The sequence below is a fragment of the Tympanuchus pallidicinctus genome, unplaced genomic scaffold (genome assembly GCF_026119805.1).
Source record: "Tympanuchus pallidicinctus isolate F22 unplaced genomic scaffold, pur_lepc_1.0 scaffold19, whole genome shotgun sequence".
Taxonomy (NCBI): Eukaryota; Metazoa; Chordata; class Aves; order Galliformes; family Phasianidae; genus Tympanuchus; species Tympanuchus pallidicinctus.
Window position 1 is genome coordinate 7,424,167 of NW_026294710.1, and position 19,835 is coordinate 7,444,001.

At 35.9% G+C, this 19,835-nt stretch overlaps 1 protein-coding gene across 4 annotated transcripts in view; it reads right to left on the reverse strand.

Moving 5' to 3' along the window:
- HGF (hepatocyte growth factor) overlaps positions 1-19,835 on the reverse strand; it is a 61,547-nt gene that overhangs the window by 25,714 nt on the left and 15,998 nt on the right. For 3 of the 4 annotated variants that reach the window (XM_052680880.1, XM_052680879.1, XM_052680882.1), the window contains 5 exons: positions 18,983-19,095; positions 18,224-18,338; positions 13,630-13,772; positions 11,851-11,971; positions 7,140-7,258 (listed from right to left, as the gene is read on the reverse strand). In XM_052680880.1, coding sequence (XP_052536840.1) covers positions 7,140-7,258; positions 11,851-11,971; positions 13,630-13,772; positions 18,224-18,338; positions 18,983-19,095 — 611 coding nt within the window. The remainder of the gene's footprint in view (positions 1-7,139; positions 7,259-11,850; positions 11,972-13,629; positions 13,773-18,223; positions 18,339-18,982; positions 19,096-19,835) is intronic. The other variant, XM_052680881.1, reaches the window with a different exon arrangement.

Here is a 19,835-nt window from a genome sequence, read left to right on the forward strand (position 1 = left end):
AAAATACCTTTTTTTTTGTTCCAGTTCAACATTCTGAACCGAGAGGAAAAGTGCTTTCAAAGGCAGATCACATACAAATCATTATCTGAAAAACTGCTATTTGTGTTTTATTGATTGTCACATTTTATTCTTGTATAAAACTACATTATGAACTGAAGAATTTATTGAATGTCAGCAGCATTTCTCCACTTTTTAATTTTGATGTAATTATTTTTAAATTCTGCAAGACCAAAATTAACCATGCAATTCAAACAGATCTGTATTTGAACTTTGACATGTTCACGCTGACATCTTCAGTGGAAATTCAGTAATCGGATGTACCCTTTTTCCATAAAACCTTCCTTATTTTGATATCTTAACCTCAATAACTATTCATAATGAACAGCTCATATATTCATAGATGCTTGAGTAAAGAGCCGTAATGTTATCCAGAGCTTCATGTGCAAAGCCACAGTCTTCTCAGTACTGGTTCTCACAGTAATGCCAGCATGAGAGAATCAGCAGGGCCCTTGAGTCACTCTACAGCTGAAGCAACCAGCCAGATGCAAATCCTGCACAAATGTCAGGTCAATGGATAAACTCCTACTAACTTAAAAGAAGGCAGAGATTTTGCTGTACTACTACTCTTCTGTCATGGTAATGCTATCTAAGCATTGTTGGAAAAGATCTATTTGGAAAAGAAACGTTGTCCCAAATGATTTTGTCAGGAAAAAAAATCTACAATAGCTTACCTAGTTGCAATATTTTTCCTAGAACATAATGAAATGAAAATGTGCTCAGAGTTGTAAAGATCTTAAAAGGTAGATTTCAAAAGAGTTGCATAATCCAGAAACAATTCTGAAAACAATAATGCCCCCGTGACCAATGAGTTCTGCATGTCAGTGATTTTCAGGGAATAAGGTGCTCATGCTTAGTTAGGTTGCTTCCAGCCATCCCCACATCAAGCAGTTCAAGGTATTAATGTGACAGCTCCTTTCTTTCCATTTCCTTCAGTGTAATATCTCATAGTATGCAAAACATGGGAAAACAAAGAAAGGAGCAAATGCTGTACTTGTAGCTTCGGAGAAAAAGAAGTTTGTTTCATTTTGTACCGTTTCACTGAGAACATAAAGGAAAGTGAAGAAATAAATTAGATTCAAGCTCAAGAATCACAGTACTGAAGAATACATTGTTACCAAGGACCTGCACAGCTACCAGTCACACCTTGAACAGAGAGAGACCTTTCTGAGTTGTTCCAACGCAAACAACTAAGCTTTAAATCCATACATGTACATATATATAATATAGATATATTTATGTACATATATATAGTTTTTATTCATTCATAATTGTTGCCTAGATTCAGATTTTCATTGTTAAATCTCAGCAGGTTCAGGAAAGCTTTTAGATCTCACTGTCAAAGCTATGTAAGAAAAATTTAAAAGGACTTTCTCTGAGGGAAAGACTGTATTTGGGGAAATGCACAGTAATGCAGTTGTAATGCATGCTTGAGCTCTTCTATTTACTTCTGTTTAAAGCAAAGTGGAAGGTAATGTTTTATTTATCACTAAACAACAGTCTCTTCTCACTCAGTTTGTTCCATAAACATCTTTATCTTAAATAAATATTAAGCTTAAATTACGTTTATTTGTATACACACTCTAATTCAAGAAATAACTCCTTAATCAGAATTTCACATTCAAATGGTCCATTTAAATCTCTGTTTTTAAAATATGAGCAATCTGATACTGGTGATTCTGTGACTCCTCAAACCTGCAACTTTTTTTTACATCCAGACTTCTCACTTTGCTGTTTCATTACTTGACCCCTCCCATCAAACCCAGCATAGAATCCAGACTGCTACTGAATTGTTTTAGAACAGCCTCCAGTCACCCATGCCTATTGCTTATGAGCAGTGACAACAAAGGCAAAATCCATGCTAAAGTCAATTGAGTTGGTTGGAAATCACAGAAGCAGCAACTAAACACTTTCCTTAACATACTAATTGCATGCAGCTCTGCATCTCTCAAATGATAGACATAAGCATTTTTCTCCTTTTCTGGGCCTCAGCATCTCTCTACCCTTTAGTTCATCTGTAGAAATATAGCTTTTTTTTTTTTTTTTTAAAGCAGCATTATTTTCACACTCCTATCTTTCCTGTAGCCCATATCATGATTCATGCCAAAGTAACAGCCATTTTCTTTATTTCTTATTTGCTGTCACTGCTTCCATTTCTTCATTTCATCCTACACTTCTTATTGCTGTTATAGTTGTTCTTTTATCCTCTCTTCTAACTAAAAATTGTCTCAAGCCAAAACCACAGACACATATGTGAGCAACTTCAAACCAATCCTGGGGTCCCTGAAGTCTTAATCCAGATCCAATTTTTGCAGCTTTAGCCATCTCTAATCCCTAATTGCTCCTGTCATCTCTTTCTCACAGCCTTGGCTGTAAGCCACCATGTTTTATGCTGCCTTCTGTGCTTGGAAATAAAGTTACAATGCCCTCCTGTCTCCTTAGTCTTAAAAACATATTTATTTTCTGAATGCTTCCTTCCAGTGACTTTTTTGCTTAAAATTTTGTATATGAGCTGTTGTCAGCATTTTGGCTATAGTGCATACTAACACTCATGACATGTAGCTAAAACCACAAACAGCATGCTGCCTTGTGGTCACTCCCCCGAAGAGAGGACACCTACGTTTTTGTACGGGGTCCAAGGGTTTGGATTTGCAGAGCACTTTTTCTAATTAGTATTTCTTGTAAAATATATAAACAGTCCTCATCATAAGAATTAAAAATCAGTGTGGGAATCCAAACCACAAAGCTATAAAGACATATAACACATGATGTTCTCTTTTTAGTGTACCGAAATTGTACACAGCCAGAGCTTCAGAAAACAGAGCAGCCACTGAAACCCAGAATGGTCTAGTGTTTTGGGCTCCCTGCTAGGAGGTGGGAAAACAGTTTTTCTATGTGCTTCAAGAATGACAAAACTCAAAACAGTGCTCTGGCATTTTATATTCACATTTCAGTCATTGAGTTGATGATATAACTGTAATATCTGCAATAAATTCCCTTGAGTTTATAAAAGAAAGGAGTGAAAGCACTGCATTCTGTGTAGAGGGTAAGGCCATAAACCTGTGTATCCTTTGAAAATACCAGCTACATAATGCACTTTCAAGACCATTACTTCTGTATTCTTATTTGTATATGCTGTATGGTGTGAAAATGCAGTTTTACATGTGAAATTTCCACTCATCTTAAAATAGTTTCTATTAACTAAAGAGACTTCTCCTATAGTTTGATCTTAATATAAAAGTTTAAAGAAAGGATTCGCATTTAGTGCTATCAGCACTGCCTTGAAAAGAGACAAAAATTTTCAACACATTAAAATAAATATAATGTTGGAATTTTTTTTAAAATTTAATTTTGGTGATAATGGTTTGGGGATTACTTTTTCTTTGAAACTATAGTCTAACTGTGATTGATATAGACAAAGGTAACACCACAGTAGTTTGCAGAAGATCTCCCACTCAATGAAAAGCTTAGTCCAGGCTGTAGATACTGAGAGTTACATGGACTGCAAGCTTACGTGACCAGCAAAGCCAGATGTGAATCTTCAGAACACTGACACATCGGCTCAGGAAATGCCAAAGGATAAAGGTTTATAAAAGTTGCATTTGTGAAACAGTCAGCTGTAATTTAGGAATATTTTTATTTTCATAATAAACTCACTTCTACCAGTGGAAAAGAATAGCTCTATTATGCTATGTATGACTCATGTATTATTGAATAATAGTAATAAAACAAAGTAGGAAGCTCAGTTTAATTAAAAAATAAACAATTCCTTAATGAAAGACAATTCAGCTTCAGAGCTAAACAAGATTATGTTTATAGTAGGAAAAAGCTGAACTTAAATGTTCAAATTATCAAAAAATCTATATGTGATTACCTAATTTAGTACTGTAGTTCACAGGCAAGATCTTCAACATGAGTGTAGCTTAATGGCTGCCTAACACGAAACAAGCAGTAGTGCCTTGTGAAGTTTCTTCTGTCTCTGGAGAGCCTGGTTACAGACATTACCCAAAGTGGCAAATTATCTTCACTTTTTCATGGTGGAATAATTTTACTAATTTTAACTATCTTATACTGGATTTATAATGATTTATGATAGTTAGGAATAAATTCACTTACTCCCTGACAGGGAATAAATTCAGAGTATTCATCTCAAACTTTGTATTGTAAGCATTCCTGATAAGAAGCGACTGACATCCCAAGACATTGCACTGGCCTAAGCCAAGAACTAGCAAGGAGAATACTCTGAACTATGAATGCTGGATGCACAAGAAAAAGTAAATTTGGTTTGCTAAGAATTACAGAGTGAAAACAGAGAATCCCATACTTCCACTGTAAGTTTGACATTGTTCATACATAATGGTTCATGCCAGAGCTACTTCCTTCTCTCTCTCTCCCCAGTATAAGCATATTGAAAAGGCTGTGGTATGAAACCTTTGCCAGCAATCTTTACCAGCAAGACTGACTTTCAGGAATCCTAGGTCCCAGAGGCCGGATTGAATGGATCTATCTTTGGTAGAAGAGGATTTGGTCAAGGAATATTTAAGCAAACTGGACTTGCAAGTGCTAATGGAGTTGACAAATATGACTGTGAGGACACTCTTTAAATCTTTGCTCAATCGTAACAACTGCAAGAAGAGCCTGAAGAATGGAGGAAAAGAAATGTCACTTGTATCTTCAGAAAGTGGAAGAAGGAAGACTCAAAGAACTATAGGCTAGTTAGCCACACCTCCATGGGAAGGTGATGGAATAGCTAATCCTGGAAAGTCCTTCTTGGAAAATAAAAGAGAAAACATTCAAGAGTTGTCAGCATGGATTCATCAAGAAGTCATGTCTGACCAACCAGATAGTTTCTATAATGAAATCACAAGCCTGATGGATAAGAAAGGAGCAAGATACTGTTTTTCTGGACTTCAATGTCAACAAACATCTGAAGGGAGGGTGCAAAGTGAATGGAGACAGGCTCTTTTCGGTGGTGCTCTGTGCCAGAGAACAGGAAATGGGCACAAACTGGAACACAAAATGTTCCATCTACACATCAAGAATCACTTCATTACTGTTCCAGTGATGAAGCACTGGCACAGGTTGTCCAGAGAGGCTGCAGATTGTTCTCTTAAGCTGTCTTCAGAAGCCACCTGGATGTGGTGCTGGGCGCTCTGCTCGGGGTGTCCCTACTGGAGCCAGGAGTTGTGCCAGATGTACACAACAGTTCCTGCCAACCTCAGTCACATCGTGATTCTGTGATATACATATATATATCCAACATTAAGGGAGAAAAAAAAGCAGTATTAAATTATGAAAACATACTTTTTTAAGGTCCATTACTGTCTTTATTTTGCCTAGATTTGAGATATCCTAGTAGCTGTTTGTCTTGTTTTAAGAAAAAAAATAATACAGAAAACTTTGAGAATTAAAGACTGAAAATCAATGAAAATTACTCCTTTAATGACTTTTATTTTTGTTCGTTTTTGAATTATCGTGTAAATTCAGTTCTAGGTGTAATAATTTTCTTTTTTATAGAATCTAGTCTTCTCTCCTCCACCTAGGAGATCTAAATTAATTTTACAGTGATATATGTCCTCTGAAGTGACATTTAGAGCTCAATGAGCTAGATGAAAAGCAGAAAGTCTGTTCTTTAAGACTTTTTTTTTTTTTTTTTTAACACTTAATTTTGGTCAAAATCAAGCAGAACAACAAAGGAATTTGTAATTTCCCAAACTTTGCAGACCTCAGAGAAACTGACTCTTTCATGAGCTAACAGGACACTGAGATTTTCACCTAGAAGCTACACCTTAACTCTAAAGAAAATTCGAAAAGACTGTTTTCCTTTCCAGCCTGTGCTCCTTGCAGCTCAGCCACAAGGCTGAGCACATGAAGTAGTAGGGATTCTGATAGTTATGTCTTGTTTCCAGACTGCCTCAACTCTCAAAATGTTTTCAACACAGTATTTTGGGTAATCAAATAAATAAAACTGTTTTGAGTACTGTTAGATAGTCTTTAATATTATGCTTACATACTGATTACTTTGTAGGATGGTAGTTCTAGAAGAGCAAAATTTGTATCCCAGAACTGGTAATGAAAAGTATAGAAAACAAGAGAGGAGATTATCACCTGTACGTTTCACTTGTTGCACAAGTTACACTCTGCAAATGAAGTAAGGATGCAAATCTTGATTTCCTAATAAAAATTTGTCACTACAAAACATAATTTTAGCAGCTGCCTCTGCCCCAACATTCCCATAAGGCTCTAGAAAAATTACCACAATTTTAAGAGTAGTCCAATAAGTTTACCTTCCTCATTGTCCCTGTATTTCTCAATTAAGACTACCTAATTATCAGTAGAATAGAGCTGGCAGAGCACAAAAATCAGCAGAATCTGGGCTCTGACCACAGCATGAACTCCACAGAGATAAAATCTTGACAAATTTTGAGCTAAAGCATCTCAGAGTAGACATCTAACTTTTGCATATCTTAATATCACTTAGTATCAGTTTAATCCTCTGTATGTGAAGTGAAAATAACAAAAGCAGCCATCTCACAGTTACAGTATGAAAATAAATCAATTGCCTATGGGCAATTATTGAAAGGATGGACATCACAGAGAAACACATGAGTAAATTAATAATTCTAACTTCAGCACAAGGTTGAATAGCATGCAGAAACCAAGATCTAGAACCACACAATATGTAAAACAAAGGTATGTTGATAGAGCAGGGAAGGAGGTCTGCTCCAAAGTATTATGCATGAATCTACACCAAAACTGAAATGCAGAGAACCAACATGGCCAAACTATTATTGCTCTTGACATCTTCATGCTTAAATTGCCTGATTTTATTAATTCTTGATTTTTCTACATTTTTAAACACTTTTCTGTGTATAAGATATGCACATATACATATTCAAGTGCTAAGTATCTCACATCTCTTTTATTTCTTATCCAAAATAAATATAATGTCATTGTAGGAACTTCTCTTTGAAAACCATCACCAAAGTGCAATTAATATAGCTATGCTCCTATGTTGCTTGAACGGTCTGTGTCCAAATTTTGAAAGGGAAAAGGAAGTAATAAATTCTGCTTGAACTTACCACAGGTTTTAATCGCACAGAACTCCCAGGGGGTGTTAGGGTCAAGAGTGTAGCACCATGGTCTCAGCTTGCCATCAGGATTGCGGCAGTAATTATCATCAAAGCCCTTGTCAGGATATCTGCAAACCACAACACGAAAAGTGTCAGGCAAGCCTTCCTGGCAGTAGTACACAGGTTTGTACAAGGTACATAAAGGACTGGCTTTAGCAGAAGAAAATAAGAGCCGGTTCCTATTAACCTCCGGTCTGATCCTGTGAGATGGATGCAAATAGTCTTTAACACTATTAGTAAGTTAATAACATAAAATCTCTTTCTAAGTGTGCAGCAAAATCAGGCCTCCACAGAGGGGCTTCCCTGCTGAGCTAATGCACAGGCCACCGGATGGGGTAACTCTGCTAATTGCTAAACTCTTGCTCTTTGTCTGTCAATCGATGACCAGACTCTAAAGCCACTCATTTTTTTGAAACAGCCCAATTAAGTGTGGATTATATAAACACTGCCTGGCAGACCGGACTCATTAAGAAAGCAGGTTCTTCAGTGCAACAGCCCTGGGTTCAGACTGGAATCTATTTTGAATAGCTCTGTTACTAATGATAGCTCCATTTTTGTAACAGAGCTTGTTCTAGGTCATGCCCTTATTTTGAGCATTGGGAGAAAAAAGGAGAAAAATAAGGAATTAACTTCCGTCTCAGTTTATCTCATTAAGATTTGAAACCATTCTGCCATTTAACTATTTCCATGTTCCTACTGCCATCATTGAACTGTCAGGAAGAGATTTGAGATAAGGAGGTTCTTTTTGTATGCTTTGTATAAAAGTACTATACAGACATCTATAAACTTAAGGAGATTAATGCGTACTTTTTTTTCTCCCGTATATACAAATTGTCTTGGTTTTCCAGTTTTAAGGAAACATGTTTGTAAAAGAAACAAAAAGTAGATTTGCCCCTGAGGGAAACATGAAAAGATTGTAAGCGAACAAAGAACTACCTGGGAACCTGAACCCATTTACAACTGCAAGCAGATGTGTTTCACACAAGCATTGGAAGATATGATTTACAAGCATATGTTTTTCCTAAGATGTTTTTTCTATCAAACAATTATCCTAATATCAACTCATACATTTGCAACGTGATCTCCCATTCTTATGGTTAAAACACTCTCCTTCATGTATGCAAGGGATGGGAACAGGATTCAAATAGAATAAAAAAAAAAAAAGAAAAGAGAGAAACCTCACAGAAATGAAAAGTCATTTCAGACCTAGCAGCAGCACTTCCTTTTCTCCTAGGTAAAAGAATTTGCGAAGGAAAAGACATGCATCTAAGGATTTCAGAAGCAAAAAGTATAACTACAGCTATTGGACACCTGCTACATGCAGGGATGAATTTTCATGTTGGTATTGTATGTTCTCTGTAACGTAAACAGTCCACAGAACCAGAGTAAGTCCAGGAATGGCAAGGTCTCTGCAGTCATAGCTCCCTAAAGCCATTCAGAACAACAGGGTACATAAAGAATCTACTTTCTAGAAGACAAATATCATTCCTAGTATTGTATAGTATGTCAAAAATGTTATTTACTATTCTGAACTTAAGTATAGATGTAATAATTCTTCAAGGATAAATCTTTGACAATTTTTGTCAGACAGTGATGTCCAGATCTTTCAATCTACATGTCTGTGTGTCTTATCTATGTGAACAGCAACCTTCCCAGTCTGCTTCTCCTCTCAACATTCTCAGGCCTGCCTTTGCTTAATATAAGATATAAGATAAACAATGAGGCTTCAAACTATTCCACTCAGTTCCATAGTGGAGAATTCCCTGAGATCTTGTCCATTTGCTCTGCAGATTCTCCTACCCCACAGAATGCTTGGGTACAGATCTCTTACTTGGATCCAATTAAGAGTCCAAGGTTTCCAAAATCTTTCAGAACACTTGAAACATCAGTGTCTGTACTTTACTCCTCAAACTGAAATGAAGCATGAAGATACACATCTGGTGTCAAAATCAAGACTTTTTCTCAGTTTCTCAGAAAAAAAAGAAAAAAAAAGGATGTTAGATGAAGATGTGCTTATTCTATATAGCAGATGCCAGTGTCTAGCTCTGATGTTTCTAAAGTAAAACTGAGTGTCTGAAACTCTTACTTCATCAGAATTTCTTTTTACTTAACTCTTTGTCACCTTGTAAGACATACAGAACTAAAAAATTGATTATTTTATAATGCAAATTTTTATACCAGGGGTACAAATCAGAGTATTTTAACAAAAGAATATCTACAATTATTAAACTCCTATATTACACATAAATCCTACTTTTCTGCAATAATAGTATTTATTTCCACAACATAATTGCTTTGTAGAAGAATGAGTATAAGAAGAAATGCTGCTTCTCAATGCCCTTCAATGTCTCTCTAAGCTATTATCCTCAGTGATCTTTCTTTCATACTGAGGCATAAATCTCCCTCAGATCAGGGACCTGGAGCTACAGAAGACAATTCTGCATCCACTAAAGGTTAAAACTGGGTCATCCCTGAGTTGTTTCAGGGTATTCCTACTGCTAGCTTCAATCACTTCTAACAGATATTATCAGTTTTCTTCTGTTCTCTAAACTCTGACAGGAAAAATTCTAGAACAATTCACTTAGATGACAGAAAAGGGTGTGTATTCATTATTTTAATTAAATTAATTGTATGCCTCTCTAGAAATTGCTATATCATTTGCTCCAAACCTCCTCCCTTATTTTAAAAGCTACCATTATCCAAGTGTAATTGGCACTACCTTTAGTACCATTTCCTAAAGTGAATTAACAACAGTATACTAGAAATGTCCTGGATGCTATTTATTACAGTTGTGAAAGCACTGATAGATGTTTCAGTTAATATGTATTGGTTTTCATTTAAAAGAATAATAATAAAACTACAGCTTGAAAATAATCAAGAACATGTTTACTATAGGAATTATAATTAGGAAGGTGATCATGACTGAGACTGCAGCTAGTCTGAAAAGTTTGTTTGTGAACAAAACAAAATCTGTGGAAAAAGAAAAAAATCCTTCAGGCAGTGAAGTTATTATTTTTTGTACCCAGAAGTTCTATAGATGTTTTGTTCCCAAGGAACAAAATTCCTTTTGTGACTTATTCTAGGGTATAAAGCATGTGCATAGCAAAACTCAGAAACAGATTATCTTCATTCCCATACTGCTAATACAAAATATTAATTTAGCAGAAGTACAGGAGACTCTGCTAATTATTCATACAACTGATCATTTTAGCAAAGAGGAAAAAGAGTTTATGTTTCAGAAACTCCAGAACTGTAGGTCCTTAATGTTTTGCTGAAAAATAAGACTTTCTGTGATCTACATTACTGTATTTCTGAGCATAAAATCAGAATAAATGTAGTGGAACACTTCAGAATATATGAAAATATATCTTTTTTTCTATATGACGATTTCTGTCAGTGGAAGGGAATTTTTCTTGATATTACTAAAACATAAATCCATGTTGAAAGATGAACAGCTTTTTCAGGTAAAACGCAGTAGGCAAATACTTTGGTCAAATAAGATGGATCATAGAATCATCAGAATTTTTGGAATTAGAAGGGTCCCTAGAAAGTCATATAGTCCACCTCTCACGCAACACCTCCAGATAGATAATTTTGCTCAGAGCCTCCTGAATGCCTCCAAGAATGGGGCATCCACCACCTCTCTGGGCAGCCAGTTCCCATTCCTCACCACCCTTACTGTAAAAAACTTCTTCCTTATATCCAAACTGAATCTCCCTTCTTTTAGTCTGAAACCCTTTCCCCTTGTCCTATCACTACAGAACCTGCTAGAGTCTGTCTCTTTCTTTCCTACAGCTCCCCTTTAGATGCTGAAAGGACATGCTGAAAGGCCTTCCCTTCTACAGGCTGAACAGCTCCAGCTGTCTCTGTCCTCAAAGAATAGGCGTTCCATCCCTTGGATAATTTTTGTGGCCCTCCTCTGGATGTGCTCCAACAGGTCCACACCTCTCACGTACTGGCAACTCCGGAGATGGATGCATTACTCTGGGTGAGGTCTTACCAGAACAGAGTAGAAGGGCAGGATCATTTAATTTGCTCTGCTTACCACACTTCTTTTGTTGCAGCCCAGGATGGAGAGGGCATATTGCTGGCTTATGTTCAGCTTGCTATTCTCCAATGCCCCCAAGTCCTTTTTGGCAGATACTTGAACTTGAATAGAACAGCTTTAAAAACATTCCATATTTCAAGGTATTGATCTTTGGGTAATGTTGCAAGTTTATATTCACAAAGCATGTTAACAACTCTTGTATTAAAAAGAAAAAAAAAATCAAACTTATATACTCCATAATATTTTAAGGTATTTTAAGCTGACTGAAGCTGCATAATGATATATCCAGAAACATTCACAGGTGAATTTTTTTACTGATGATGAAGCAAGGGAGGAAATTTTCATGAACTAATGTGACACATACAAGCCACTGCACTGTACAGAATTGGGATGTAGTCACTGCTGCACAAAACAGTCACTAGTCTTCATCCTGCATCTCCATCATGACTGTAACAAACCTGCACACACCATGGGCAGATCTCCAAACAACTAAAACTGTCCAACTCCATTAATCTCAGCAAGCTAATACTTCTTTTCCCAGCTAGTTCCAGAATTTGTACAATTTTCAAATGAAAACCACACATATTTGCATGGCAATGAGAAGGATGTTACCTCTCTGGACGAAATTTGTGTTTGTGTGGTCTCTGAAGGTCCCAGCGCTGACACTCCTTGCCTGACTCAGTATGATCCATTGGCCCTCTGTAACTCTCTCCATTGCAGGTCATGCATTCAACTAGCAACAAAAAATATAGTTTTCTAGTCATTTATTATGCTGGTGAATTACAGCATAAATATATATATATATATATCCCTGCTGTTATAAATTGAAACCAACTTAGAGAGGTATAAAAATTGATATCTTTTAAGTACGGGCTGGCTCCTTGGAATGAGAAATTTCATTCGGAATTGAATTGCATCTCTTTCTCAGATCTAATCCAGATGCCTGAATTTGTTACCACTTTATAGGACTCTCACAGTTTGGAAGAAGGTAGATGTGAGCTGCTATTTGTGTTCCTAGTTGCTTTTTAATCTTACCTATTACAGAGATTTGTTTGAATTCTGATTTTACTCTGTAATGAAAGTGTTATGATTACTGACACAGCTAAGGAAAGAGCATTATTTGGAGGTGATATTTTCTATTGAAGTAGTATTCATAATCCTAAATCACTCTAAGTCATACAGCTCTGTAGAACAGCAGCACTAGTTTAGGTGCAGAATAATGCCTGAATTACAAATTTCAGGAGGTACAGTCTTTAAACTCATACCACTTTCAGCTATGTATAATATTGTTTCTTTTCAATACTAATTCATTCTGGTAACTTAAGCAATTATACATTTTCAGTCGTGGTTTAGGAAAGCGGGAAGGTGGAGGGAGAGTGGTTAAAAGCTATAAAAAGGATTTGAAATTGCAATTAAACAAAATATGCTGCATAATTTGGAATGGAAATCTTAAAATACAACAAATTCATCCTAATTAACTGTAGACACATTTCTCAAGTGCCCCCTAATTAGACTAATTGTAATTAAGGAGCTCTTAGTAGATAATAGTTTATGCAACTATATATCTCATTCTTCAGTCAAAACATTCACTGCCAAAGTTTTGGTCCTGCAGTGAGCTCCAGGTCTTAACCCATTTGGAATTCCCTTAAATTGATCATTAAATGTCAGCCCTTAATAGGTTTTCAAACTACTTATAAATCATTCTCTTCCTCTCTCCATTCCCTTTTATTCCCCCTGCACTGTGCATCTATTGCACATAACATATTAGCAGGAAAATTGAAGGCATCCTATCCTGAGAATTTAAATGACTTGATTGACTAGAAGTGAATTGACTGATTAGCAAGATGTAAGAGCTTGGTTTGGAAGTTAACAGAACATAAAAGTCAGATGTGATGAGGCACATCAATTCAATTTCAGATTCTGAGACTTGAAAGTGAAATGTGACTGGCTTTCCTAAATGTTTTCCTAATTTATGTAATTCAGTTGAAAAGCAAAACATGTTTTTACTTTAAGGATTTGTCATGTAATTCACTACTTACATATTTTCATCAAAAAGACGAAAAGTTGATTTTACAGAAGATAAATCAGAAGTTCTAGTGAAATTGTTAATGGATTCACTCTATTGGACAACGAAATAAGAGATATGTTTATGAAATCAGCACAACTGCATTGTTCTAAATTCTCTATGACCTGAGTAAGAGCTAGTGATCCTGAAAGCTTATTCAAGATCTTTTCCTCAAACTAGTTTTCGTGCAGCAGCATTCATTCTAGCTAAGAAGTCGCCTTTCCTTACTGCAAAGTCCATAGGTGAGTATTAGAGAAGCTAATGGAAGTTCTGTGTACCTGCTCTATGTACAAAAAAGATACATTTTGGCATGAGCCCTCCCTTACCTTCAGAGCAGAGGGGGATGTCGCAGACTTCATGGCGCATCTCTGGGCTGGTGGTGAAACACCATGGCCCTCCCTCTTCCCCTCGGGGGTTTCGGCAGTAGTTTTCCCGCAGGTCTTTACCCCGATAGCTCGAAGGCAAAAAGCTAGTTTTAAAATGACAATCATTACAGCATCAGAGCATGCAAATTTCAGTGTTAATCATACTATTTTTATAAACAGTTAGAAACAATCACATTTCTGCTTCCTTCTCCCTCCAACCTGCCTACACAAATGCACACTTCCAAAAATCTATCTGTCCATACACAAACACACATCTTCAGTCAGTATTACTCAACCAATGGCCTGCGTCTGGGACAATTTTTCTAGTCTGTAGCTTGCCCTAGCAAGTTTTATTCCTATTCCTCAGGCATCTTGAGCCATTTATTTGGCTGTAGAAGAAGGATAAGGAGGGTAACTTTATTACAAGAATGGAAGTAAGATCCATTGGCATGTGAGACCTGCTGTTCAGGTACTCTGTGCGCACATGCAGCAGGCTCAGCGCAGCTTGGTGCACACCTACACCATAAAGACCACAGAGAAGTCCCATACCTGGTCAGGTAGTAGCTAGAATTGAGCACCAAGTGAACATGGCTGAGCAATGAGTGCATCACACCATGCCAAGATGCTTTCACTAACTGAAACCATGCCTGCGTTTTGTTCCAGTACCAGAAGTGCCCCAAATCCCTCTTTCAATGTCTTGCCACATGTTTTGACACAAGTCCCACTGACATCACCATAGGATCTGCTAAATAAAGACCCACTTGTCAGTGGGTCAAACTGGGTCATTTAAGAGCTACCTCACTAACAAAAGCTTTTCTCACTCTTTCTTTGTGTTTTCTTCTTTTGGTGTAAAGGCCTATTACATAACATTATTCCATTACATTAGAGGTTTTCAGGGCAACCTTAAGCACTTTGGTTTTTTGAAGGGGTTGAATAGAAATTTGTGCTGATACTGTATTTTTGTCCTGACAGATATTTTCAGTATGGTACCTTCCTATTATTGCCCAGTCCAACAAATATGAACTCTCCAGGGTCAAGGTTTTGTCTTCTTGACTGTCTGTAACATTATGTGATCAAGACACACAAAAAAGCTAACTCCATGGTAAGGAGCCCAACCTAAGAGCTCATCACTGCACAGTCTGCACACTGCAGACAAACCCAGTGCTCCTTCACTGACAGATTCATTGCAGTGTTGCTTAAACACCAGCTAAATTCTATAGTTTAAAAAAACCAACCACCATATTCAATTCAGAATTACACTTAATTGCATGAACATTTCTTTTTTTCATTTTTTTTTTCTTTTGGTTAATTGAAAAGTTGTGAAAAATAAATTCTGGATCAGAAAAAAGCTTGTAATTTAGCTTAATAGTTAATAGTTTAATTTCTGTGATTTCTAACATTTATTCCACTTTTTCTTCAATACATTTAAAATGGGAGCATTACAAATAAAGTACACTTTTTATACTGAAAATGCCCTTTTTAATGAATTTTTTTTTTCTTTTATTTTTTGGCTTCTTTTATATTATTTTTATTCCCTAAGGGAATTCAAGAGTATCTATATTTTTGAAGAAAGAAATGCTTTACAATTTAATCAAACTTACTCTGAATAAATGCAGGTACTTGAGCTCAGGAATCTGAGCAGAGCACGGGGGACAGCCTTTATACACAAACACTGATTTAGTTTATATACAAAAGCAAATGAGAAATATATTGTCTGTTGTCCCTGGCAAATGCCATGTTATGAATGAATAAGAAAATATATGAAAGCAGACATTTTAATCATGTTTTATTCTAGTTAATGTAATCTTTGAATTAACTGAGGTGGAAAATACCTCTGTTAAAGACACTGTGGTTCTAGCCTAGGCAATGTGGAAGTAGTACTTAAAAGTGCTTTTATCATTTTTGCTGCTGGAAGAGAATGATTTCTCTGTCCTAACTGCTACTTATTAAACTGTTGCTTCTATTTTCCCTCTGCAGTCTTGCAACTCTCAAAAAACTTTAATTAAGAACAATCCTGAACAACTTTTTGATGGTGTGTTACAACCTGTGTAGGTTTTCATGTGATATGTCAATGTAGGTTAGAAAAAAAATATTTAATCTTGCTTCTGGAAAAGTTTTCAGCTTAAAAAATGATGAACATAAGAAAATACTGGCATCTCAAATTATGTCAGATCTACTGTTAAAACATAAAAAAAATTGTGAAAGGATAGCATTAAAAAGTCAGAATGGGTCACATAGACAACTGGCTTCAACAGGTATGGAAGTAATATTCTTGAAAAAGGAAGAGATGAAACATTAAGCGCTCACCCAGAATTATACAATGGAGCCACTCTTAAATTTGTATATTGGTGAAGTTCAACTGCATTAGCCAAGGAAAAAGAAAACAGAGCCAGAAGATGAGGCCAAAAAGAGTAATAGTAAAAGCAGATTCAACCACAACTAAAGTAGCTGGAAACTAGCAAAAAGTCTGTGAAGTACTGGTCCAGTCTCAGACCTTTTCTCTTTGACTCGTTTTATATTGGGTTTAGCCAATTTTATAATGGATTTAGCCATTTAGGTGATTTAGGTGATTAGGAAACAAAAAAAATTGAGAGAGAGTTTTGTAATCTGTGCTAGGATAGGAACTAAAATAATCTGATCCTGATTTCAATGAGGAGTCTTTGGGTGTTACTGGAACAAAAAATAATTAAATGCATTATTAGTTAAACTTAAACACAAGTTTAAAGTTTGAAGCTATTTCAAATTTTGCAGGAAAGATCAAGAAAAAAAATCAGTAAATTATATTTCTTCCTTGAATATGAAAAAAAGAAAAAGATTTATTTTCTAACTGGCAGTTTGTGATAATCAGTTGTTGAGAAAAACTGACCTAAAAATCTAAGCCTTTCATAATAATAAGTTCCAAACACACCACTACTGTCAGCTTCTTCCCATCTCCCTCATGTCTCTGATGATGAAATCATATTTTCTGATGTTGAAAAACAAAATTAGCAAGCAGCCACCTCATTTATCCAGTGACCTTTTAAAAATTAAACTTATTGCACAAGAGAGGAGAAAAGTCATTCTCATAAAAGTCATCACAGAAGAGTGGCTCTCCAATTCTACTATATAGAGTCATGTTTGCTATGTATTAAAATGTAATTTGGTGACATATTTCTTAATTTTATTACATAGTCACAAGTATATAATATAAAATTAATGCTTATCCCTGCTTATTCCATGATTACTGAGAATTGTTTCACTTCTAAAAGATGAATATTGTGTACCTCAAAGTGTTGAGTCTCGAGAGGTCATTGCCGTGTGGGCTGATGGCATTTATCATATGTTCACAATTAAGCATGGTCTGGTCCAACACTGAAAATCAGACACATTACCATCTATATTGTAAGCAATCAAGTCCAGTCAAGTTCAAGCCTGAGGCTCAGCTCTGTGACACATTATAAGAGGAGAGATCCCAAGTATCCTTCGCCTTTTAAAGTTGTTCCAAGTTCTCGTCTTGCACTCTAGATAGATTTGGTCAGGACAGGACTGAGCAGCACACAGCCCAGTTCCTCATTAGCAGTCTCCAGCTTGGCTCTTGCTAAGCAAAGTGCTGATGTTGGAAGAAGAGATCAAAAGTCAGCAATGTGAATGGGAAACTATCGGGTGAGAGAAAACTTTTTTTTTTTTTGCCTCTGAAGGGTTTATCATCTAAATGGTTGTAACCCAAATGAAAAGAGTCAAACAGAAACAGTCAAAGAGTATACAAGTGCCTCAGTTTGGTTTTTTTTTGCTAGTTTCCAGCACTTTTTGCTGTGGTTCCATCTGCTTTTATCATTACTCTTGCTGGCATCCATTTTTTTTGTTTTCTTCTCTTTTCTTTACCTAATGTAGTTGGAATGGGGCTATTCTCAGAATGTAAAATCTGTAGTCAGTTCCTCACTATACCAGATCTTAAACTCAAAAGTTTAACTGATCAGTCTTTAGTTACTGCTTGTGCGATATGAAGGAAAGGATTTAAATCATCTGCTTAGTGTTTTCATGTATTTATTGCCTGGTCTAAGTGCTTTATGGAGTTTAATATATTCTGCAAATAGAACAGAATAAATAGTAACTGTGCAAAATGTGGTAACAATAATTATATACTGATCAAATAGGTGGGCTGATATTTTTACCATCCTTCATTTCCTATGATGTATTTTTTTAAATGACCCATTTCCTAGGAGTCCATTGAAAACAGTGATAAACTTCCAGACTCTGGGCTGAAGTAAAGCAGCTGTTTTGCTACTGCCAGAAGCTAAGAGATCAAAAGGAAATAAACAGCTGAAAAATCCAATGCAGGAGAGGAGGGGATCCAGACATACAGGCTGGTATTGGAGAGAACTCTTTGGAGAAAGTTTGAGAAGGTTTTTTTTTCTGGAACCTGGAGAATGGCATCTCTCGGGGAAGACTACTCCTAAGAGATTTTGTTGTTTAAGGTCAGTGTTCTCATAAATTCTTTGTCTGCTAATAAGTCAAGCTTTGCTTTGTGGAATCTGTCAGAGCACTACTCCCACTGTCTCTGCTCCTGAACTCTTACCTGTGCTCATGGGGGATCATTGAATTCCAGGCCTGACACTGAATACCACTTTTGGTAATAGATATTGTTCCTTTGTACTCAGCTCCTTTTCCAATTATACAGTTTCTGACGTAGTCTATTGAAAGAAAAGGAAACAAAATTAGGACTTTCATTAAACACTTTACCGGTGTCTCTAAAAATAGAGTTCTTCATCATCTTTCACATAAAAAGAATACATTTTTAATACATTTTAGAGGCATCATTATTCAAAACATACTTTTGTTGTCCATATACATTCTTGTCTCTTTTATTATTTTAAAAAATTTGTGAACACTATCTTGACAAAGGACGTTACTGAAAATATTACCAAAGTGTCTGACTGACAAAAATCCATAACTTGGGACTTAACATCTCCACTCATTAATTAGGAAAATAAAAGCAATAACAATTTAATAGCAATTCAATAATTTTAAGTCATACAACTGGGATTCTAAGTAGAAAGATGATGTAGACTACTACATGGAATATCAGGCAAATACGTAGGTTGGAAAACAGCATGAACAAGAATGCAAACATCACCACCCTTGCATAACAGAAAAAAAAAAAAAAGAAAGAAATGAGGAAAAAAAAGTTATTTGCAAGCAAAGCTGTAAGATGTTCAGAATGCATATAAGCACCTTATGCCCAGGGTACATCTACAGCCAAAAAGTCACTGACTGACCTCAGCTTTTATCCCCCACCCTTAGTTGGAAAAATAAAATAAATAAATAAGTCAGTTACCCTTCTTTTCAAACAGATCAAACGCATGGTCTTGCTTCTTTCTCACACCATTTGTCAAGCTGTTGAAGGATAACCAATGGCACCGTTTTGTAACTCTGTCATAAGCAAAGGCCCTGCAAAGAAAATCTGGATGAGAAAAAAATCTCTGTGTGGTTTATAATAATGACACATGGCTTGCCAAGGAGCATGCAATGACTGCAATGACATCAGATTTATTTTTACTGGGAAAGTCAGAGAAACAGCCCAAATTACTATTTAAACCCACAACTGTGTTGACAAGAACAAAGAAACAAAGAAATTAAATTGATGTGGCCATTACATTAAATACTAGCTTGGTTGTTCACACTAATCTAAGAGTTCCCTTGTTGTTAAAGATCTTTGTTTTAAAAGTGAGATAAATGTGATTGAGACAGCATTTGTGTCCCTAGTTGCATTGCTTTCTGGGAAGGAAAAAAAATAAAAAAATAAAAAAAAAGGAAGATTAAAACATCTTTGGTTTTCTTAAAATATGCCTGTGAAAGAGTTAACTATCTCGCACTAATAGCACATTTACAGCATGAGGAAAATTCAAGCACAAGATCTCTTTCTTGCCCAGAACAACAGAGCTATTTGAAAACAAGATTATTTTTTATTTTTATAAATAATCTGAACTGTGATAGTATACCAAACTTTGTCCTTGCTTTGCTTCATTTTTTTTTCTCTTATTTTTAACAGTCTTCAAGGATAGAGTACAAAGTGTGCCGAACTGAGCAGAATTGGGGGTCAAGGAGGAGGGGCAAAAAACAAACAAACAAAAAAAAAACCTGAACAATAATCAGAGCAGTAAGACCACTTTTTGCCAATATTATTTTTT